Raw genomic sequence first — 24,728 nt, 5'->3', positions numbered from 1 at the left:
TTAGGATACCGATATCGCTCGACTAGAGTGGCCAGCATGTTTTCCAGACATGAACCCTATCGAACATCTGGTATAGATTGAAAAGGGGTACTTATGAACGATGTGACCCGCCAACCACTCTGAGGGATCTACGCCGAATCGCCGTTGAGGACCAACAGTGCCTTGATGAACTTGTGGATAGTATGCCACGACGAATACAGGCACGCTCGGCTCCCTCCCGTCGGAGATTCGAGTCCTCCCTCGGGCATGGGTGTGTGTGTTGTCCTTAGTGTAAGTTAGTATAAGTTAGATTAAGTAGTGCGTAAGCCTAGGGACCGATGACCTCAGCAGTTTGGTCCCATAGGCCTTACCACAAATTTCCAATTTTCCGAATACAGCCGTGCATCAATCCAAGGGGACGTGCTACTGGTTATTAGAGGTACAGGTGTGTATAGCAATCTGGACCACTGCCTGTGAAGGTCTCGCTGTATGGTGGTACAACATGCAATACATGCAGTAAATGAGCAGTAAAAAGGGCGGAAATGATGTTTATGTTGATCTCTATTCCAATTTTCTGTGCAGGTTCCGGAACTCTCGGAACCGAGGTGATGCAGAACTTTTTTTGATGTGTGTACTTCGCTGAATCTGAGAGAAAAACTTTCTTTCAAATCTTGAATTCGAGACGTCTGGTAATTCATGGTGGTTTCTTCGTTTTACAAAGCCATAGAAACCACACACAAGTTGAGCCAACACATTATGACCATCTGTTTAACAGCGTATTGTTCAACTTTCCAAACACAGTAAAACGGGGCCGGCGGCGGTGGTCTAGCGGTTCTGGTGCTGCAGTCCGGAACCGCGGGACTGCTACGGTCGCAGGTTCGAATCCTGCCTCGGGCATGGGTGTGTGTGTGATGTCCTTAGGTTAGTTAGGTTTAAGTAGTTCTAAGTTCTAGGGGACTTATGACCTAAGATGTTGAGTCCCATAGTGCTCAGACCCATTTGAACCATTTGAACAGTAAAACGGAGATTCTGCTGGTCATGAATTCTACAAGTCCTTCACGGGATTCCAGAAGTATGTGGCACCAGACATCTACACACACGTCAAGCAATTCCCACAAATTACGGGATGATGGTTTACGGGCACGCAGCTGGCTCTCGATATGTCTTTCAGAGGGTACAGATCAGGCACATTTGCTGGCCAACACATCAATGTGAGTTCACAGCAATAATGCCCCTTATATCACCATAGCCCGATTCTGACTTTGCAACACAGACAGTTATCGTGATGGAAGATGTCACCGCCGTAGGGGGAGACTTCAAGCATGAAGCGATGCAGGGGGTCCGCAATAATGTTCATGTAGTTTATTGCTGTCATGATGCCTTCGATTACCATCACAGGTCCCATGGAAGACCAACTCAGTGTACCCCGTAGCATAATCATGCCCTTACCAGCCTGCATCTGTGGCGCGGTGCTTGTTCCGTACAGCTATTTGTCTGGATGACGGCGTGTAAGGACCAAGCATCGACGTAGTGTAGAAATGCGATTGACTCGACACGCCACAGGTTTCTATTGATCCACGGTGAAACCTCAGTGATCCTGTGCCCTCTGCAATAATAAATGACGAAGTCGTTGGGTCAGCACAGGAATACGTGGGAGTCGTGTGATGTGGAGCTCCATTTCAACAATGGCTTCTGAATGGTGTGCTCGGAAACACTTCTGCCTGCACCAGAGTTTTACTCTGTCGTCATATTTGCTACAGGTCACTGCCTATCCTGGATTACAGTTTGGGATCCTCCGACCTCTGTGTTTTGTGATGAGACATGGTCGTCCAGTACCATGCGTCCCACCTGTTATTTCACCATCCGTCAACCACTTTCCATGGGTGCTCACGAGAGTAGTACGCCAACAGGCGACCAGCTTCGCTGTTTCAGAGATTCTCGTTTGCAGCCGCGGGGCCGTGACAATGCGCCCTTTGTCAGAAACGCTTATATCAATGGATTCCGCTATTATGACTGGCCATTTGTCTCTCTTCTGCTTGTCTATTCTTCCTGCATCACGTGCCGACAACACCACCACGAGGCTTTCAACTCCGTGGTGGGCAGTGGTCATTATGTTTTGGCTCATCATAAATCTATTTGTAAAGCCACTTAGTTCCTTTATTATGGAAATTGGAAATTTGTGCTAAGTCCAATGGGACCAAACTGCTGAGGTCATCGGTCCCTAAGCTTACACACTACTTAAATCTAACTTAAACTAACTTACACGAAGGACAACACACACACCCATGCCCGAGGGAGGACTCGAACCTTCGACGGGAACAGCCACTCGATCCGTGACAAGGCGCCCTAGACCACGCGGCTCCATTATTTTTATCTAGATTTATTAAAATATAGTGTTTTTTGTGAAGTTGGTGATAATTTGAGTGAATATGCTGTAGATTACAAAGGGCATCGATAAGCTTGTGGCATTTAATGTCTTGTCTGCGTTTTTTCATGTGAATCATTACTGCGTTTTTCCAGGTTTGAGGAATCGTATTCCTCCGCAGACATTTCAGTTCTTGGATTCTCTCCTTTTTTCATACTTGGAATGTTTTTATACACATTAACTGGAATTACTTGTGGAATGTCTGTTTTTTTTTTATTGATCTGTTGAACTGTGCTAGTGTACGAAAAACTGGAAGCTTTTCACTTATTCCGTGCTATATCCACTAAAATGACTACCATTTTTTAAAAAATAAGCATAGTCTGTCAATTTCGTATTATCGTCTGCATGAGACCGTCATTTTCTTTTTAACAACTGTCGTGCTTCCATTGTATTTTGATTTCTCTATTTCTGTAAAATCGTTTGTTCTTTGCGTAAGCGCATTTCTAGAATAATTATACCCGCTATCTATGTCAGTATAATATTTATATTCTAACCTGCCTGGCCTGTGTATTCTTGTCTTTTTTTGAATAAAGTCCAAAAATCTACAAATACATCTATCTTACCAAGTAAGACTATTATATTCAAACCTCCCTGACCTTTTCTGAATAAAGTTCAAAAATCTACAAGTACATATGTCCTGCCAGGTAAAATTATTTCTTTGTAACTTTGTATTTAGTTTTCCTCAGCATTTTGATAGTTTGTGTTGACTTGAAATTGTAAAAAGGTTTAACACCACATCATCCTGTATATTTTCTTCATAGTATGAGAAGATTTTGGTTAATTTTTTCAGACCCTTTCGGGCCTTCCCAAGTTAAATTTCAAATTGCTTTCTTTTGGAAGAATGTGTTGACAATGAACATGTTGCATGCTTAGGCCAGTTCTCTTAATACAAGACCTCCATCCACTACATTACCAAAACTAAAATTTTTCGGTGAAGAATAATTCCTTAGTTTTTGTCTACTTTTGCATAAAATCCCTTATTAACATGTTGTAGCGGGATATGCTGTCATTTATTAGCTTCTATAAGTCTTTGTAGAGGCCTTCTGAATGTACATCAAAGTAACTGCGAACAACTGTGCTTGTTGATAACATGAAGTTCATGAATGGCTGCAAATGGTCTCCAAGTAGCCGAGGATAAACATTTCTGGTCAATGACCGGTTCTGCTGGACCCGAGCACCCTGTCCATTCCATGTAACCACAGCCCATACCATTATGGAGCCACCACCAGCTTGCACAGTACCTTGTTTACAACTGGAGTACGTGACTTCTTGGGGTCTCCGCCAAACTTGATCCCTACCATCAGCTCTTACCAACTAAGATCGTGACCCATTTGACCAGGCCACTGTTTTGCAGTAGTTTAGTGTCCAGTCGATATGGTCACGAGCCCAGGAGAGCCGCTGCAGGTGATGTGCTTTTAGCATAGGCACTCGCGTCGGTCGTCTACTGCCATAGCGTATTAAAGCCAAATTTCGTTGCTCTATCCTAGCTGATACGTATATCGTACGCCCCACACTGATTTCTGCGGTAATTTCAGGCAGTCTTGCTTGTATGGTAGCACTGTCAAGTCTACGCCAACGCCGTTGCTCTTGGTCGTTAAGTGAAAGCCGTCGGTCACTGCAATTTCCGTAATGAGAGACAATGCCTGAAATTTCATAATCTCGGCACACACTTGACGCTGTGAATGTCAGAATAATGAATTTCCTAACGATTTCCGAAATGGAATGTCCCTGCCGTTTAGCTCCAAATACCAGTCCGCGTTCAAAGTCTGTTAATTCCCGTCGTGTGGCCATAATCACCTGAACACAAATGATAGCTCAGCCAAAGCCCTGCCCTTTTATGCCTTGTGTACGCGGTACTGCCGCCATCCGTATATGTGCATATCGCTATCCCATGAATTTTGTCATCTGACTGTATTGTCAGGGTGCAGTAACTTTGACTGTCTGTGTGAAGTATTTTAATTTCAATTTCTATTAGTGAGCAGCCCACCCTTATTTTCTCCTTAAAACTATCTGCGTGTACTGACAGCAACACAGCATGAACGCCTGGGTTGGACATTACGATCTATCTTTATACGTCTGATTAATCCTCACTAAAATACAACTAAGTGCTCAGTTCTCAGTTCTTAGCAGTGAGAAGCAGGCCGGAGTGGCCGAGCGGTTAAAGGCGCTACAGTCTGGAACCGCACGACCGCTACGGTCGCAGGTTCGAATCCTGCCTCGGGCATGGATGTGTGTGATGTTCTTAGGTTAGTTAGGTTTAAGTAGTTCTAAGTTCTAGGGGACTTATGACCACAGCAGTTGAGTCCCATAGTGCTCAGAGCCATTTGAACCATTGTTTTCTTAGCAGTGAGACTTTTAGCACTCACGGATATTTTCTTTAAATGCGAGCCTGATATAAGTGAGAGACCAAGTTAACAGCCATTCATTTCATGTATAAACGTGCTTCCAATATGTACATCACGTTAACGGTTTCAGATGCTTATTGTTACTTGCCACAAGTTGAAAATTATTTATGGATACATACCGCAAATTAATTGTGTTATTTATCAACATATTCGACATCAGAAATTCTCGGATATGCATATTTTCTTACCAAATTCAGTTATGAAACAATTCTCCGCTTTCGAAAGATGCAAATCATTTCGCTGTTGTTAGATGGACTGGAACCTCACGATATTGACTTATAGTGCTCAAGGATAATAGAATTTGATCTACATAATTAGAAAATCTCATCTATTTTTTTCTTTTTTGTTGCAGATATCGTTTGTAGCAATTGGCTGCCTTACCATGCTACTGCCAATAGTAAACAAGTTTGGCATTCTCGTGGTAATAGCGTTGTGCATGGGACTGTTCGACGGGTGTTTCATCAGTCTTCTTGGTCCAATAGCTTTTGAAATATGTGGTCACAAAGGAGCTCCACAAGCAATTGGCTTCTTACTTGGAATGTGCTCAGTGCCATTAACAGTGGGGCCACCAGTCGCAGGTTAGAATCCACTTCAAAACGTTCAATCTATTTCCTACAGACAATATAAGTGGCCGATTTTTTAGCTGTTAATGTATACATTCTTTTCTTTAAATTATTCATTAGTATGAAAATAAGTTGACAATGCCGTCAATGTGGAGTAAAGCTGTTTGTATACAATGACTAGGAGATATATCTTGTCTCTCAGTTATTTTCGCAATGTTATAACTAGGTCATGTTCTTAGTGTTGGTTATTGCTGAACATGGAATATCTTTGCCACTGCATTTGTGCAAAGCAGTTAACACGTCAGAAATATGCATCAAGATTGCTAGATTAAAATGCAGAGCACGGGTTGTATAGGAATAACAACTCTACGATAAGTGTGTACTATTTTTCTATAATTAGAACGTAAGTAAAAGCTACTGAGGTTTTATATCACACCTACTAGTAAGAAAATTGCTAAGTTAAGGAAAATAATTCTAGTAATAAGATCTAATATAAATGACCCATACAGCTACAAATGCAGTCGGTAGCCTACGTAAGGATTTTATTGGGAACATGGAATTCTAGGCGCTAATCATATATGGAAATCATGTTCAAAGCTGTCGATTTTTGTTTCAGATCAAAATAAAAATCACACTGTCGATTATTTCAACATTCATACACAGTCGATTATTATTTTTTGTCTGTCATAATGTAAACTTCATACAGAATAATCTACGAATGAAATTCATATGTGGAAATTTGAACATAGGAATGTTACGAGTTTCATATTATTTTTTAAGCTAATGTTTTTGCTGTTGTAATTTGTATATAATACAGCTATGATATTTTTACTGCTTTTTATACTAGATGGAGTTTTTCATCTGTAAATTATTTTCGTCTTTAAAATATTCTAGGTTACTTAAAAATATGGACTGCATCATATGCCATTATTAAACAGTACCTGCCCTCTATTTGCGTGTCAGAAGGTGGTCATGTCACTCACTTTGCTTTTGGAGGAAGTAATGAAATTTGCATTACTGTGTCACAGTAGCGGAAATTTAATTAAAATGAGCATTTGCTGAAAAGGACACTGCTTTTGATGAAAATCTGGCAGGGATTCGCTTAAGTATGCGTCCCAATATCCAACGGAGGTAATTTAGACAATCCACTGAAAAATTAATTCAGGATAGCCGGGCGGGGATTTAAGCGATTCTACTCGTGAGTCATTATCAAAGGATTCTAGCGCAATCAGTCCTGGAGTACCACTCCAGCATTTGAAGTCCTTAGCAAGTAGGCATGATTGCAGAAAGCGAACGACGTCTGTTGCCTACTGTCGTATCTGTTGGAATCAAGATGCGCACTTATATGAAAAATAGGAACATAGGATAAAACCCATTCATTGGTAGCTGCGCTCAACAGGCAGTCAATAATGTTAGAAACTAAGGCTATTAATTCTACGTTACATAGAACATTTGCAGGATTTCTATTGAAGTTATCAGCAACGAATCAGTTCACAGGCAATGTCTATATGAATTGTTTACATGTGTGGTTGTATGCTGGCCATTTACCAAGTATTAAATACTATACCGACTAAACCAGAACGACAAAAATGAACCTCTATGACGTGCTCTCACTGTTAGTGAAAATTATTTAATTTATCGATAGTAGTAAATATTCAAGTTTACTTACGCAACATACGCTACTACTGAACACTTTCAGTGATATCTCGTAACTGAGGTGCAAAGCCTGTATAAAATTATTAAGTAAGCTCATGTTTCCTTTAATTAGGCTGAAGTTTTAAACCTCATTTTCGTATTATCTGTAAAGATTGATCATTTTGTAATGGCCTTAGAATTCGAAATAAGATGACTGTGGTAGTCGTATGGACTTCTGTCTAACATATACAACAAAGTAAAGAAAAAATTACATTACTTAAGACACATATTTACATTTAATAACAAAATGTGGAGTGTACCTTAGTGTATGTTTAATTTCTTTGAACTTTCAAATGCTTTATAAAATAGGACTCAAAAGGAAATATAAATTACAATGTAACAAAGCTTACCAAACAGTGGTTGAGACTGAGGAATAGAACTGTGTGTTACACGTATCAGACGTACATATTAGCAGCCCATGAGCTGCCTTTAGCCTAAATGGTTCGCTAAATTTCGTTTCAGCTTTATATTCGATAGCAGATTCCACAGTTAGTGCTTTGCCAAAGCTAATCTCAGTATTACCGATTTGGACTTGTGTTTAAGAAGAAGACTAATAAAATAAATTGGCAGTAGCAGGTAATAACTTTTCCGAAAGCAGGTTTAGAAACTGTGTTAAGTTGAGCATTTTCATTTGCTTTAACTAGGAGACAGAAGGGCAGTGATCTTTTATAATATCCCTTTTCTTTCAGATCCCCACCTTGTGGTTATGAGATAGGTTTTCCTATACTCATCTGAGCAGTGGTCAAATCAAAGGACTTAGGTAATGAATGTGTTTCAACAGAAGTGATTCATGCCTTAGGAAAAGAAATACAAAGGAAATTTGCGAATTTATGGACAGAGGAAGAAACTTCTCCAAAACTGGAACAACGCCATAATTTATTGTTTTGCTTCCCAAGAAAGAAGGCAGATAAGACATGAAAGACCTTGTAGTTCTAGCAGCCGCCACCCCGTGTTGTAAAAGATATACAATGGCACGGAAGAAGACACTGGACTGAAATTTACGCAGAGTAAAAGGATAAAGCACAAGAAACCATTTCCAAATCGTAAATCAAATCGCAGTACAGAGCAAACAGTGTAATTTACAACATTCCTTGGGATTAAAAGATTTTAAGAATATTGTGGACTGCTTTTCGATTGGTACAAAAAGCACTTATTCAGCCTATTCCAGTATACTGAAGCGTGTATGCATCAATGGTACTTCGTCAATGTAGTGGTAAATTCGGAATTCGAAGAGGAGTCATTAAGGATATTCTGTATAACCGGAACTATTCTCATTATCACTAGCAAAAAGGGGAAATAATACGCGGTAATGGAGTATATCTGAACCATTTTCATTTTGCTATTAACACTGTGATGTTTTTCCCAAAGGTAGTTACGCCGTAATCTTCAACGAATGATGAAACAACGCAATAGAACTACTTTGAAAGTAGATTTGAAAATCAGAAGTATGAAATAATGCGCGATTAAAGTAAAATACAGGATGTATCATAACTAATTACGTAAATGCATAGAATTGAAAGTACACGATATTTGAAGCAAAAAAGTGTCAGTAAGCGTAGGTCTGCAACGGAACCGTTTGTGAGAAAATTGTGACTTTGTGGATATCAGCAACCACTGACGAGATTCTGAGTAAACACCGAATGCCAGATCGTGATGTGGTCTTTGTTTACATTTTCGAGACGTAAAGTTGTAAACGGAATGGATACGACATTATAGTACACAGTCAAAGTGCCACTCATATCAGCTGTTTACAGAGCGTCAATTGTATTGTGCGAGTGTTGGTGGTAACACGGAACATCGCTGTAACGAGAAATGTGCGGATATACACTCCTGGAAATTGATATAAGAACACCGTGAATTCATTGTCCCAGGAAGGGGAAACTTTATTGACACATTCCTGGGGTCAGATACATCACATGATCACACTGACAGAACCACAGGCACATAGACACAGGCAACAGAGCATGCACAATGTCGGCACTAGTACAGTGTATATCCACCTTTCGCAGCAATGCAGGCTGCTATTCTCCCATGGAGACGATGGTAGAGATGCTGGATGTAGTCCTGTGGAACGGCTTGCCATGCCATTTCCACCTGGCGCCTCAGTTGGACCAGCGTTCGTGCTGGACTTGCAGACCGCGTGAGACGACGCTTCATCCAGTCCCAAACATGCTCAATGGGGGACAGATCCGGAGATCTTGCTGGCCAGGGTAGTTGACTTACACCTTCTAGAGCACGTTGGGTGGCACGGGATACATGCGGACGTGCATTGTCCTGTTGGAACAGCAAGTTCCCTTGCCGGTCTAGGAATGGTAGAACGATGGGTTCGATGACGGTTTGGATGTACCGTGCACTATTCAGTGTCCCCTCGACGATCACCAGTGGTGTACGGCCAGTGTAGGAGATCGCTCCCCACACCATGATGCCGGGTGTTGGCCCTGTGTGCCTCGGCCGTATGCAGTCCTGATTGTGGCGCTCACCTGCACGGCGCCAAACACGCATACGACCATCATTGGCACCAAGGCAGAAGCGACTCTCATCGCTGAAGACGACACGTCTCCATTCGTCCCTCCATTCACGCCTGTCGCGACACCACTGGAGGCGGGCTGCACGATGTTGGGGCGTGAGCGGAAGACGGCCTAACGGTGTGCGGGACCGTAGCCCAGCTTCATGGAGACGGTTGCGAATGGTCCTCGCCGATACCCCAGGAGCAACAGTGTCCCTAATTTGCTGGGAAGTGGCGGTGCGGTCCCCTACGGCACTGCGTAGGATCCTACGGTCTTGGCGTGCATCCGTGCGTCGGTGCGGTCCGGTCCCAGGTCGACGGGCACGTGCACCTTCCGCCGACCACTGGCGACAACATCGATGTACTGTGGAGACCTCACGCCCCACGTGTTGAGCAATTCGGCGGTACGTCCACCCGGCCTCCCGCATGCCCACTATACGCCCTCGCTCAAAGTCCGTCAACTGCACATACGGTTCACGTCCACGCTGTCGCGGCATGCTACCAGTGTTAAAGACTGCGATGGAGCTCCGTATGCCACGGCAAACTGGCTGACACTGACGGCGGCGGTGCACAAATGCTGCGCAGCTAGCGCCATTCGACGGCCAACACCGCGGTTCCTGGTGTGTCCGCTGTGCCGTGCGTGTGATCATTGCTTGTACAGCCCTCTCGCAGTGTCCGGAGCAAGTATGGTGGGTCTGACACACCGGTGTCAATGTGTTCTTTTTTCCATTTCCAGGAGTGTACATTTCATATATGGCAGGCTAATGGCAATGCATAGGAGGCTGCACGCTTGTAGCAAGAGGCATACCATGCCCGAAGGTAGCTCGAGAGTCGAACGTTCACAAGGGTGCACAACGCCTCTTAGAAACTGGAAGCTTTGTTCATGCTGCGGTAACGGGTTGGTCTACCAGAATTACACCTCTGCGTGAAGATTTTCTGCTGGAACAGTCGAATGCTCTGCAGGAATCTCGTCATGGAGACTAGCCACACATATTTCTTTAATGAGCCACAGTACTGGTTGGAGAATAATTAATGCATCGCAGTGTAATGTACGCGTATCACATCCAACGACTTCAGTATCTTAGTGAAGCGGATTTTGGTGCAAGTCTACGTATGGTAGTAACATTTTATTTACAGACGAAGGAGGTTTCACTTGTGACGGTGTGTTTAATTGTCACAATTCGCACGTTTGGAATCATCTAGGCTCCAACCCACATGCTGTGCATGAGTCTCCACATGAGCACGTTTCTCATTGAATGTGTGGTTAGGGGTACTAGGTCATGGATGGTTTTATTGGGCCGTAAATGTTACGAAATAAACTCAGTGGACGGAACTACCTTCGGTTTCTTCGGCATCATCTTGCAGGATTGCTTGCGGATGTTCTCTTAGAGCAACGTCGGAGGATGTAGTACGTGCATGATTGAGCACTGGCAAATTTTGCTGCATTGGTGAGGCGACATCTAACACGCCGATATTGCCAAAGATTGATTGGGGGAGGAGAAGCTGCGCAGTGGCCATCAACATTACCTGATCTGAACCTCATGAATTTCTTTGTATGGGCACTTTCTAGGTGTAGCGTGCGCTACCGCGGTTAACACGGTCGAAGAACTGGAGCAGAGACTTGTCAATGCTTGTCAGGAGATTCGAAATAATCCAGGCGTATTTGAAATGACTCGGAATTCATTACGGCGACGGGTACAGGCATACATACGGATACAAGGACACAGTTCGGACACCCCCCTTAACTATGAGTGCAGTCACGTAACTGTAGTCGTGTTCATTCAAAACACTTGCACTTCTACCAAAGTATCTCCACTAACTTTTCTTAGTGTTGTATACTATTGTTATCTATTCCTAACTGGAATGACGTTTACATAGAATCTACATCGTTAACGTCAATAGTCCGCAAGCCACCTGATGGTGTGCGTCTGAGGTTACTTACGGTACCACTAACTGAACCCCCCTTGCCTGTTCCACTCGCGAACTGTGTATGGGAACAAAGATTATCGATAAGCCTTTGTATTAGCTCTAATTTCTCGAACTTTCTCATCGCGGTCACTTCGCGAGATGTATATGGGAGTAAGTAATATATTGTCCGACTATTCGCACAAAGTACTCTCTCGAACTTTCTCCGTGATCCACAACGCCTCTCTTGTAACGTCTGCCACTCGAGGTTGTTGAGTATCTCTGTAACGCTCTCGCGACGAATAAACGATCACATGACGAAACGCGCCATTCTTCGTCGGACCTTCTGTATCTCTCCTATCAGTTCTACCCAGTAAGGGTCCCAGATTGATGAACAGTACTCAAGAATCGGTCGAACAGGCGCCTTGTAGGCCACTTTTTGACTGGAAAGAATTACATTTCGTTAAGAGTCTTCCTACGACTCACAGCCTGGAATCAGCTTTCCATACTGTTTGTTTTATGTTGTCATTCCACTTGCGGTCGCTCAAGTCACTGGAGCCTGATAATTATCGCAATTATTTCGCAAGCGGCTTCTTTGCGAACCTCTGTTGCCTGAGACTTTTTTGTTTCTAGTATCGTGTCCAACGAGGTCATAGAACCTGGTGATGATTTTCTACAGCTAATTATGAAGTCCATGATACATCTTAAAATACCAGTATAGGTAAATGGCTACACACAACTTAAAAAATGGTACAGTACGTGAAAGATAAACTCTAAAAGCTTTATTTATTTATTTTTTTGCGTGGTGCCGGAAGTTAGGTTGGAAGACAGCCGACAGGAGTGCCACTGATCGCAGTGGCCGAAAATGGTATCACCTATCTCGAAATGCTGCAGTTGAGGGTCGTGTCACAACCTGAAACTGACTGCAAGGATTTCATCTTTCAACAAGATGGCACTTCTCGACTTTTCCACAGCTGTGTACACGTTTTTCGGAATGAGACGTTGCCAAGTCGCTGACCTGGCGCTACTCGAGTGGGCAGAACGGGCGCCAGACTGGATTCCTTGTCATTTTTTTTTCTTGTGCTGTTACATCAAGGATAATGTTTATACTCCAGCCTTACCACAGAACCTCGAAGACATTCAACACCGCGTCACAGCAGCTGTTCTTACCGTCACTCCTGATTCGCTGTATCGGGTTTGGGCGGAACTGGACTACCAATTACACGTGTACCGCGTGATGGAGGGTGGACACGTAGTAAATTTATAAACAATCCAAAAACCTTTGAGAGCTTGTCCTTCGCACACTATATCATTTGTTACGTTGTTCTTGACCTTATATCTCTACGGATTTTTTTTTTTTTTCAAATGTTTCATGGCCTTTATACGAGAGAGTGCTGAAAATTAATAGCTCCGAAAGTTTTATGTGAAAACTCTTACAGTTTTATAAAGAAAATGAACTTTGTTAACATTTTACATCCTTATTCTTCATGTCTCTATATTTATTTCTCAGCATGGACATCCTGGCGACGAACGAATTTCCGCCAACGAGAGATAAACTTGTAGATACCGTCACTGTAAATTGTTTGACTTTGTTGACGGAGCCACAACCTCACCTCTAATTCCACCGATTCATAACTATCAAAGTGAAGTTCTGGAAGGTGTTCTGTAAATTCTGGAAACACGAAAATCGGATGGGGCCAAGTCGGGACTGAATAGAAGATGATCGTTAACGGTGAACCCAAGGCGTCGGATTGTTGCAGATGTCGAACCGCTAGTGTTTGGTCTGACATTGTCATAATGAAGCAGAGGGTGCTACACGTGTGGACGAACTCTTCGCATTCGTGCTTTCAGTTTTCTGAGGGTCTCGGATCTCGCAGTACCTTGCAGTCTACCTTTATTCATGAATTCTATGTGCACAACACCTTGAAACCAGAGCACTGTGAACATGACTTTGCTTGTTGATGCTTTACTGGTCTCGATGATCCTTTGTGGCAGAACTCCACTGATGCTCTCTTGTTTTCGGGGAAGGGGAATGGTGAACCCAACTTTTATCACCTCTCACACATTACTAATGTCCGATACGATCATCACAGTACATGGCTTTCATTCTTCTATGGATTTCGAATGGAGGCACGTTTCCTGCGATTAGGAACTCGATTACAACACGCTGTTTCTCACACACCGACATATTTACATCTACATCTACATGGATACTCTGCAAATCACATTTAAATGCCTGGCAGTGGGTTCATCGAACCAACTTCACAACTCTCTATTATTCCAATCTCGTTAGCGCGCGGGAAGAATGAACACCTATATCTTTCCGTACAAGCTCTAATTTCCTTTATTTTATCTTGGTGATCGTTCCTCCCTATTTAAGTCGGTGTCAACAAAATATTTTCGCATTTGGAGGAGAAAGTTGGTGATTGGAATTTCGTGAGAAGATTCCGTCGCAACGAAAACGCCTTTCTTTTAATGATGTCCATCCCAAATTCTGTATTATTTCTGTGACAATCTCTCCCATATTTCGCGCTAATAGAAAACGTGCTGCCTTTCTTTGAACTTTTTCGATGTACTCCGTCAGTCCTATCTGGTAAGGATCCCACACCGCGGAACAGTACTAAAAGAGGACGGACAAGCGTAGTGTAGGCAGTCTTCTTAGTAGGTCTGTTACATTTTCTAAATGTTCTGCCAATAAAATGCAGTTTTTGGTTAGCCTTCCTCACAACATTTTCTATGTGTTTCTTCCAATTTAAATTGTTCGTAATTGTAATACCTAGGTATTTAGTTGAATTTACGGCTTTTAGATTAGACTGATTTATCGTGTAACCGAAGTTTAACGCGTTCCTTTTAGCATTCATGTGGATGACCTCACACTTTTCGTTATTTAAGGTCAAATGCCACTTTTCGCACTATTCCGCTATTTCTTCTAAATCGTTTTGCAGTTTGTTTTGATCTTCTGATGACTTTATAAGTCGATAAACGACAGCGTCATCTGCAAACAGCCGAAGACGGCTGCTCATATTGTCTCCCAAATCGTTTATATAGATAAATGTTCAAATGCGTGTGAAATCTTATGGGACTTAACTACTCAGGTCATCAGTCCCTAAGCTTACACACTACTTAACCTAAATTATTCTAAGGACTAACACACACACCCATGCCCGAGGGAGGACTCGAACCTCCGCCGAGACCAGCCGCACAGTCCATGACTGCAGCGCCTAAGACCGCTCGGCTTATATATAGATAAGGAACAGCAAAGGGCATATAACACTACCTTGGGCCACGTGTTGGATAATGGACTCACAAAGTTCTCTGCCTGATTCATACAGGTTAGCCAAAGGTACGTTTACAAGTGCCACAGAAATTGCATATTTACGACAACGTAGCCTGCCAGAATTGGTGGCCATTAGAGTGGACACCTCATGTTCGCAACACTTCTGGCCATTGTTGCCCGGAAATGTTTGTGGCAATACATTTTTGGCCTAGAAGTGTTCACCCGGACCACCATATCGTCCACGAAATGGAGGAAAGCGAACTGGTTCCAAAAGTTTAACATATAAACCTATTATGGATACATACCTCCTTCAGAATGTTGAAATACAGTTTTGAGTATATCGTAAAATCAACTGGTCTGAGAAATGGCAAGACCAATACCATTATTGAAGACTACATGGCAGTTCACAACCAGACTCGCAGTAAACCATTGGATTTTGGCATAAAACGTGATTAGTCTGGAAAGGCACCCTGTCACTACTCAGTGGATGTTCAGTTGCGGTATTGGCGTGCAAATTCCAGCCTTCGTCGCCGATGAACAGCAGTCTGCATGGGTGCATCAACCAGAGGCTTGCTGCGGATACCCACACACTACAACGTTTGCTGAACGGTCGTTGAAGAGACACTTTTGGTAGCTTCTTGGTTCATCTGGACATTCAGTTAGTTGCCCGCAGACATCTCCGCAGTCCTTCACCCCTGTCACCTAAGGCCCATAGTGCACCACAGTTGCCTCGGCGCCGCCGGTCGGAGTGGCCGTGCGGTTCTAGGCGCTTCAGTCTGGAACCGCGAGACCGCTACGGTCGCAGGTTCTAATCCTGCCTCAGGCATGGCTGTGTGTGAGGTCCTTAGGTTAGATAGGTTTAAGTAGTTCTAAGTTCTGGGGGACTGATGACCTCAGATGTTTAGTCCCATAGTGCTCAGAGCCATTTGAACCATTTGCCTCGGCGCCGGTTTTGGATAGTGCCATTTTGCCCTACACAGTATATTTTAATCACGGTGGCATTTGAACAGTTTACAGATTTAGCCGTTTCGGAAATGCGTACACCCACTGCCCGAAACCCAATGATCACGCGCTTTTGTACGTCAGAAAAATCTCTCCGTATCTGTATTACGACAACGGCTGCACTGCTTCCCACGTCCACCCCCCCCCCTTTTCCTCCCCGACACTCTTTATATAACGTTCACTGCCTGTGCTACCATCTGCCGTCTGTAAGTGATTATTGCACATTGAATGAGCGTAGGGGGAGCAGATATGAGAATCCTCCACTGCTGCTCATGGCTAGGTCCTAGTGAAGGTGGTTTCCTGTTGCATTCTTCCGACCTGATATAAACTGTCAAGGGTGTATCTGTGTCGTGTCGATGACTGTGATGAGTGGTTGTACAGTGTAGTGCTTCGTTTGTATTGTAATGGGTAAAGAGAAGGCAGAGGCTGAAACCCGGTGCCTGCACATAGCTTGCTCCTCTCTAAAAGCACCAAGGGAGTCTCAGAGCGTGACGTCCCCATCGGACAGACGGAACAACACCAACAGTACCACACGTTCTCATTTCATGGAGCACTGCGGAGAGGTTGGTGCAAAGACTGGTGATCAGGAACCTAACACCGCCGCCTCTTCTCCCCTTGCCGACCAAAAATACTGGCAGTGAAAGTCTCACACACCTCCAGGATTGGAACCGCCTTACTTCCGATTCGAGCGCCAGCACACGAGTGTGCGTCAGTGATCTCGGCTACCGAGGTGGGTCACTGCTAATGTACACAAAGACTTTAATAAAATATCAGTGTAGCTGGCATGTTGCTGCTGATGAACGAGGAAACACTCATGATGAGGTTTAAACAACGTGAAAGCCTTAATAACCTATTTAGACCACAATTACGGCTCAGTGCTACGACTGTAGCAGCGAGGAGCTCCTTATTCAGGTTTCGATATTTGTGTATAGTATACTTTCCACGCTCCACAGCTGTAGCTGTAGATGTACAAATCATATTTGTGAAATTCGTGGTTCTCTCGTTTTCGCCTTCTTTATTCTTGTAGCTCTCTAAGTACGGGCGCCAACTTTCAAATTGAAACAAAATAGATACTGCTGCGAGCTGTGCTGCAGACGATGTGGAGTAGCTGTTAGTCGCTGTCTAGCACTCTGTGGTCCGCCAGTTCACGTCCGATCAGGAGGAAATATTTGTTATGTAGAATTATCATCCCTAGAAGGTTCTAGAAATTCCTTATCTTGCTAATGTTCCCATATTCTGGAATATATGACGGTTGAGTCAACAGCAGCACTCTATGACCAAGAGGCAGTTTCGATCCGTCTTTGCGTTGGTGTCCCTAATAAACGTGATTTTAGTGCTAAGTGTTCTACGTGAATGATGACCCTACTTTCGGATTTGGTCTTTACTGTGGTTATGACGTGACAATAATATTTCACTATTCAGATTACGCGGCTCAGCATTACAGCGCTGTCAGCGTGATGAAGTGGAAGCAAGGCTGAGAGTGAGAGGGAAGGCTGTGCAGACAATGACAGAGACATGTATGGCCCGACCGCAAGAAATATTCGTCACCCCTGGTGAACAACACATCCACCATACCTTGGCAACTACTTAGAACAGCCTGCTCCATTGGCAATATTGCCGGGTCATACCGCGATAGAGCCGTTTATTGCAGCAAAATTTCGGCAGTGTTGACGGCAACACTATCACGACCACACATTGCCGTAAAATATGTTACATGTAAACGCACCTTAAGACGGACGTGACAAACTATTGGATGATGGTCGATGGCATTTGAAAGCATGCAAGGTCTATATGGACGTTGCAGACAGTAATAAATACACAGGGAAACCTGGACATGGGCTTTACCAACAGACGATACCAAATAGCAGCAGCTGCTGCAGATAGTATTACTATAGTCAGCAGCTACCACGACTATAATGGCTCCGCGGTCGGCGAGATGTGAAACTGTATGTCTCCTTTCTCTTCGGAGGCTGTAGTGTGGCCAAAGATAGTACTATAGGTTATTTGTGTTACATCTACGTCTGTACTCTCAAGTATTTGGCAGATGGTATTGCACATTAAACTTTATTTGGTTATGTTAAATGAGTTTTCATAAGATAACAGTTTTTGCATATTTTCCGTTAAATTTTTCATCAAACGTTCGAGCTCTGAGACTTCGTATATGCTCGATGTCCTGTGTGAATGCTATCTGATGCAGCTACCATACTCTTCAGCATTATAGATATAAGAGTGTTTCATAAGCCTCTACATTTTACCTATGTTCAACCAATGAACTAGGCTTATTATTTACTTTACCTACGAATGAACATACGCGATCGTTCCACTTCATACCCCTGCGCACTCTTATTCGCAGGGGTTAGTATGATATGGCTGACTCTATTTGTGCCGGCCGGAGTGGCCGCGCGGTTAAAGGCGCTACAGTCTGGAACCGCACGACCGCTACGGTCGCAGGTTCGAATCCTGCCTCGGGCATGGATGTGTGTGATGTCCTTAGGTTAGTTAGGTTTAAGTAGTTCTAAGTTCTAGGGGACTTATGACCACAGCAGTTGAGTCCCATAGTGCTCAGAGCCATTTGAACCATTTGACTCTATTTGTCATCTGTAGATTATTAAGTCAAAGTGTATTACTATTTCCTTTCGTTTGGAACTAATTGGCAGTTTCTTCACCAGTGTCATAGTGTGCGTAACCGACTGGATATTGCTACAGTTTTTATCGGGATCCGCGATTTCCTCTCTAAAACTTACAGTACGTAGCAATCGAGTTAAACAGAACTGATGTCCAGAGTTCCCCAAGAAAGTGTTATTGTAGGCCATCTGCTGTTCCTAATGTACGTTAATGAGTTAAGAGATAATCTGAGCAGCCCCCTTAGATTACTTGCAGATGATGGAAATGGAAATGAGCGTTTGGCGTCATTGGCCGGGAGGCCCCTCGCGGGGCAGGTCCGGCCGCCTTGGCGCAGGTCTTATTACATTCGGCGCCACATTGGGCGACCTGCACGCCGGATGGGGATGAAATGATGATGAACACAACACAACACCCAGTCCCTGAGCGGAGAAAATCTCCGACCCAGCCGGGAATCGAACCCGGGCCCGGAGGACGGTAATCCGTCACGCTGACCACTCAGCTACTGGGGCGGACTGCAGATGATGATATGATTTAGCGTCTAGTAAAGTCATTAGAAGATCGGAACCAATTGCAAATGACGTAGAGACGATACCTGAATGGTGCCAAATGTGGCAAATACCTCTCAATAAGGAAAAGTGTGAGGTCAACATCAATACAAAATATATCCGTTAAATTTCGATCGATAAATCACACAAAGGTAAAGGTTGTCAATTTGACTAAATACCTAGGAATTTCTATTACGAAGGATTTAAGTTTTAACGATCGCATAAATAATGTTTTGGGGAAGACAAATCAAAGACTACGGTTTATTGGCAACTCATTTACAAAATGTAACAGGTCTACTAAAGAGACTGCTTACACTACGGTTGATAGTCCTCTGATAGAGCATTGCTGTGCAATATGGGATTCTTACTAGATAAGATTGACAGATTGACGGAGGACATCGAAGAAGTTCAGAGAAGGACAGCTCCTTTTGTATTATCGCGAAACAGGGGAGCGAGTGTCACGAATATGATAAGCGAGTTGGGATGACAGTCATTAAAGCAAAGACGGTTTTCGTTGCGGCGAGATCTTTTCACGACATTTCAATCACCAACTTCCTCCTCCGAATGTGGAAATATTTTATTGCCGCCAAACTACATAGGGAGCAATGATCATCATAAGAGAATCAGGGCTCGTACACAAAGATTTAACTGTTCATTTTTCCCACTCGCTGTTCGAGAGTGGAAGAGTAGAGAAATAGTCTGAAGGTGGTTCGAAGAAGCCTTTGCCAGGAGCTTAAGTGTTAGTTGCAGAATAATCATGCAGATGCAGATGTAGATGTAGCACTCCTCCAGAAATGATAGTGCTATTTGCGAAAAGTGGGAGATGGCAATTTCACTACCCTCTTAGTCATTAATGTACGACGGTTGAATGATAAGTAATGCTTCCATCAGCTCCGTAACATGTGTCAGTATTGCTGTGTAACTGGTTTCAACAAATTGTGTAGAGTCTCTGCTACATCCTTAGCCGCAAGCTATTGCTGTGATTAGTTGCGTATATTATCGTGGATGAAATGGGGGCGTGTAAAGGAAAATCGTCACTGTGACTGAAGCAACGTGCTCTCATCGAGTTCCTAACAGCAGAAAGTGATGCTCCAGTCGAAATTTATCGAAGAATGAAAGTAGTTCGTGGTAATGGCAGCGCCAGGTAAACTAAACAGATGTAAAGCTGGTGTAGCGGAACAACGGAATTGTTGATAAACTAAGAGTTGGACGAAATTGTCAGCAGCCAGCGAGAGAAGGCATTGCCAATTTTGGGTGCCGATGGAGTTACCCATATCGATTTCCTGGAAGTTACCATGTTCACAACCAATCACTCAAGAAGACGCACTGATTCTTCGAGCTGTAAGAAAGAGCCTCAGGGGATTTCGATGGGAGACAGGGCAAGTTTTGTTGCAGCAAGACAACGCTAGGCCATACAACTCACCATGGAAGAGGTTAGGAGACTGCAACTTACGACGATGTTGCATCTTACCATTTAGTTCACGCTCTGTGAACTTCATCTGTTTCCTAAAATAAAGGCAGGACCATGTGAACATTGCAATGGCTCGAATTAAGAAATCCACACGGTGGCGATATGCTGGTTACAGAAACAGCAGATAGAAATCTTCTTTGACTGATTCATGAAACTTGTTTATCGTTGCCAAAGGTGTACGGGTATTATCTGTCGATTACGTCGAAAAACGAGATTATGTTATGAAAGAGGAACATCTAAGACAACTTTCATTTACCAAAATGTTCCTATATTTCGTATTTTCACATAATGTGAAAATCTTAAATTACTCGTCCGTGTGTGTCCACGGATGACTCTTCGTTAAGGGTAACATGCTGTGCATCAGTAAGGCGTAAAATTAATCATAAACCTAGATATATATCCCAAATGAACGTATTTCTTTCGGCAGGCATCTTTTTGGCTCTAAATCGAAAGCTTTTCGAAATTATTGGAAAACCATATCGATCTGGTTACTTCTTTCCACGTCACTTAAAATAACATGTGTGAACTGCTTTTGCATATATACTCAGAGAGCCCGAGTTTTTTGCTTGATGGAGCATGCTTCTCACTACTGCTAGCTACTTTTTGTCCTTTTCCATTCGCGTGTAGAGCGAGGAAAAAATTACTGCCAGTCTGGTACCGTTCGGGTCCTATTTTGTCGTATATCATTTTTGTGACTCCTATGCGAAATATACAATGGAACTGTTTTACAGTATACGTCTAATAACAGTTCTCTAAGTTGGCGAATAAGGTTTCGCAAGAACAACGTGAGCTTTCGTCCAGAGAGTTTCATTTCATTTCCCTGAGAATCTGAGATACGCTTTCTTATGAGTTATGTCGACCTCTTAGGATTATAGCAGTGTGTCTTTGAAATTCTTCAACATCTTCCATCTGGCCGACTTGACTGTCACCCCAAACGCTGAAACAGTACAGTAGAACAGGTCGTATTATAATTATAGTCTCTTAAATAGATGTACTGCAGTTTCCCAGAATCCTTCTCACAAATCCGTGTCTACCTTTCACCTTTCTTGTTATTTATTTCACATGTTCGTTCCATTTCAAAAGACTTGACAATAGTAGCTTTAGATTTCTAAGCGATGGTACAGACTCTTAAATGTTTACCAAGTATGTTCTGATCTGATGCCCAATGTGTTTTTACGAATTACATAGAACTTTCCACACTCAACCAAAGCTATCACCCACTATCCTGAGTGGAAATACTGGGTAATTCGCTCTGCTGATATTTATTTTGTCATCTGAACGGGACTCAAACAACCATCATCATACACATAAAGTTTAACACACTAAGAAGCAATATACGCATTATATTTGCTATATTGTACATCACCATAAACATAAAATCACGGTAGGATCATATCAGAAGTTGCCCTGCTCTTCCAAGAAAAAGGCATTTAAAAGGCGATATACTCTTATGTCTTTCAAGCAGAGCTGTACGGTGGCACACGTCGGCAAACAGCAACCAGTGGCGGCCAGGCATTATAGTAGGTGACTTGTAGCATCGTATCTGTTCGTGCAGCCAAGAACGATGTGGTTGACACCCTCTTCTTCACCACAGCTGCACACTGGGGACGCGAGCAGACCAGTAAGATGTAGATGCTTCCTGTAACAGCCGTCGTTGAATGTGAGGCACTTTATAGTGTCCATCAGTATTCTGAAGCATCGATGTTCCTCGTGCCATAAGTTAGCAATCAGCATCGGATTCACTTCAGCCTGATTTTTGCATTTGTATTTCACTTATGTGTTCCACTTCTCTCTGGTTTCTTATCTAATAGCCTATAAAATATCTGCCGATGGCAATTCCATGTGTCCTCTCTCTCCGTTATAGACTGCTGCTGTAGCTACCTATTTTACTGTTTCGTTGCCAAGAATGCCGTAGTGTGCTTTGATCCACCACATGGTAACTTCCCGATTCCTAGTTTTGAACTGTAATATCAGAGTCATGATGTCATATGCTGTTGGCTTGTTGGAGCGTGTGCTGTGCAGATGTCTTAATAGTTCCCATACTGTTCTAGAATCAGAGAATCAGAAAGGATAACGTATTTGTAGCCCTAGCATACACTAAGCGCTTTGTACTGACATTTATCTAGTCGTCTCTGATATGTTCTGGAACTGACCCAAATAACGACAAGCATAATCCATGTGTGGACGTACCAAAGAACGATACATACTTAGTCCCACTTGTGCATCCACACCCCAGCTCACACCCATGATATCTCGCAGTAAATTAGTGGATTTTCTGCAGTTTACGATGACTTCTGTATGGGTGTCTTCCAGCGAAATTTTTGGTCTATATGGAGTCCATAATATTTGACTACTGCCTTGACTGATAGTTCATATGGCCTAAGCTTCAGTGTCTCCTTTGGGGGGAACGTACGCCTGGTGGTGCTGGATCTACGGTCGTTCAATAATAATAATTCCGTAAAGACAACACCATTGAAAGCAACAATCAAAGAGTAAATGAACAGAATTTCTTATGTAAGGCCGAAGGATGTATTTTAAAATATGTTATATTTTACTATTTGTATTCTCATCCAATGCTCTGTCGCAACTACTGAAAAATCCTGTACATCATCTATGCCTGATATCTACGGTGAATGCATAGTTTTGTGTACTAAAAGTTATGTTACTTTAACTCGCATGTCCCCTAATTTCATAAATTAAGTTAAAATATATTAGTTCCCATTATTTATTGAAACCAACTTTCTGTCGTATGTTGTAGAGGGCCGGCCGCTGTGGCCGAGCGGTTCTAGGCACTTCAGTCCGGAACCGCGCTGCTGCTACGGTCGCAGGTTTGAATCCTGCCTCGGGCATGGATGTGTGTGATGTCCTTAGGTTAGTTAGGTTTAAGTAGTTCTAAGTCGAGGGGACTGATGACCTCAGATGTTAAGTCCCATAGTGCTTAGAGCCATTTGAACCATTTTGTAGTGGAGGAATAAACATTACTTTGTTCTTTATGTTGACAGGTATTATATACGACCACACTAAATCGTACACAATACCTTTCCTGCTGGCTGGAGTGCCCCCAATTGTCGGAGGAATCGCGCTGTACTTGGTGCAGTGCGTTACAGACGACGATGATGAAGACAGAGCTATGAGCGAAGCCAAGTCTCTACAAGTAATAGACACTCCCGCTGCACTCGAAGACAATAAGCTGGGAGTTCTAACTAACTGTAATTCACCGAGCCATCCATTAACACTCGAAAATGGAACAGGTATGTGGGTTGACATTATCGCTGCGAGAATTACGCCTCATTACAAGCCTGAATGTGAACGATTAATCATAGAGCCTGTAAAATCGTGCCCTCAAATCTGTGTTGGGGAGCAAAAACTCAGAAGGTACAGCTATTCAGTGCTGTAATCGTTTTATTTCTCATAACTTTAAGATTCATTTTGAATTGGCGGTGGTGCGATCATCATAAAATAAATATAATGTAGACCTAGAGAACAAACTGTCATAGTTCCTATAAAATCGTTGTTAATATGTCTTCCGATTTACTGCCATACGGAACGCAATGTATTTATGTGCTGCGAAGATGTATTTACTGAAACCTATGGAGAGGCATGAATCTCAGGGATTTCTGTTAGAAGTGATTCGCACTCCTTAGAATGTATGTGGACAGCTGAATTATAGTATTTCAAAAGTACTTATTTTGATTCCTATTTTTCTACTGTATATTTAAATAAAATTTCTTTCGTTATACGTTAAACAGTTCTGATTTTTTAATTTACTACGACAATTTGTAAAACTCCGAAGCTCGACTGTGCAAATTATATCCTATGAGTCCGCCTGGATCTTCCTAGTTCTCCTAAAATAACCTTGATTATCCAGAAATATCATTTATCAAAACAATAAAAATTTACGAGCGTTAGAATTAAGACACCAAGACAAACAGGAAGGTAGTCCTGTATTTCTAGTATTATGGATTCCTATTTATTGAGTGACTGAATATTTTCTCTATTGTTTTTGGGTGCCGCAGGTACTTATATTTAAAGGCAAACATAAGCTTTTATCACTGACAGATCACTGATGAAAACTAATGTTCTCAATGAAAATGTGTGATATGATAACAGGCCCTCGGTTAGAGTGTAGAATTGATCATAGAGAAAATGGGTAAGAGATATGCCTATAATACCTGTTTTCCTGCAGGTGATTAACTGATACATTGATCTTATACTTTGTAATGAGCAATTTTGTTGTTGTTCCGCATTGGGAAGCTTCGACAATTTGAAAACTCCGAAGCACGACTGTGCAAATTATATCCTATGAGTCCGCCTGGATCTTCCTAGTTCT

The 24,728-nt window shown here is 42.8% G+C and overlaps 1 protein-coding gene across 3 annotated transcripts in view; it reads left to right on the top strand.

The window, feature by feature from the left end:
* LOC126183187 (monocarboxylate transporter 10) overlaps positions 1 to 24,728 on the top strand; it is a 422,090-nt gene that overhangs the window by 377,700 nt on the left and 19,662 nt on the right. For 2 of the 3 annotated variants that reach the window (XR_007536702.1, XM_049924922.1), the window contains exons 5-6: positions 5,162 to 5,387; positions 23,401 to 23,649. Coding sequence is in view for 2 of the 3 variants with exons in the window: in XM_049924922.1 (XP_049780879.1) it covers positions 5,162 to 5,387; positions 23,401 to 23,649 (475 nt within the window). In the remaining variant the exon portion in view is untranslated. Of the gene's footprint in view, positions 1 to 5,161; positions 5,388 to 23,400; positions 24,083 to 24,728 lie in introns of those variants that run through there. The other variant, XM_049924921.1, reaches the window with a different exon arrangement.

This window comes from Schistocerca cancellata, chromosome 4 (assembly GCF_023864275.1).
Source record: "Schistocerca cancellata isolate TAMUIC-IGC-003103 chromosome 4, iqSchCanc2.1, whole genome shotgun sequence".
NCBI lineage: Eukaryota > Metazoa > Arthropoda > Insecta > Orthoptera > Acrididae > Schistocerca > Schistocerca cancellata.
This window is presented reverse-complemented; position numbering and strand designations above follow the sequence as displayed.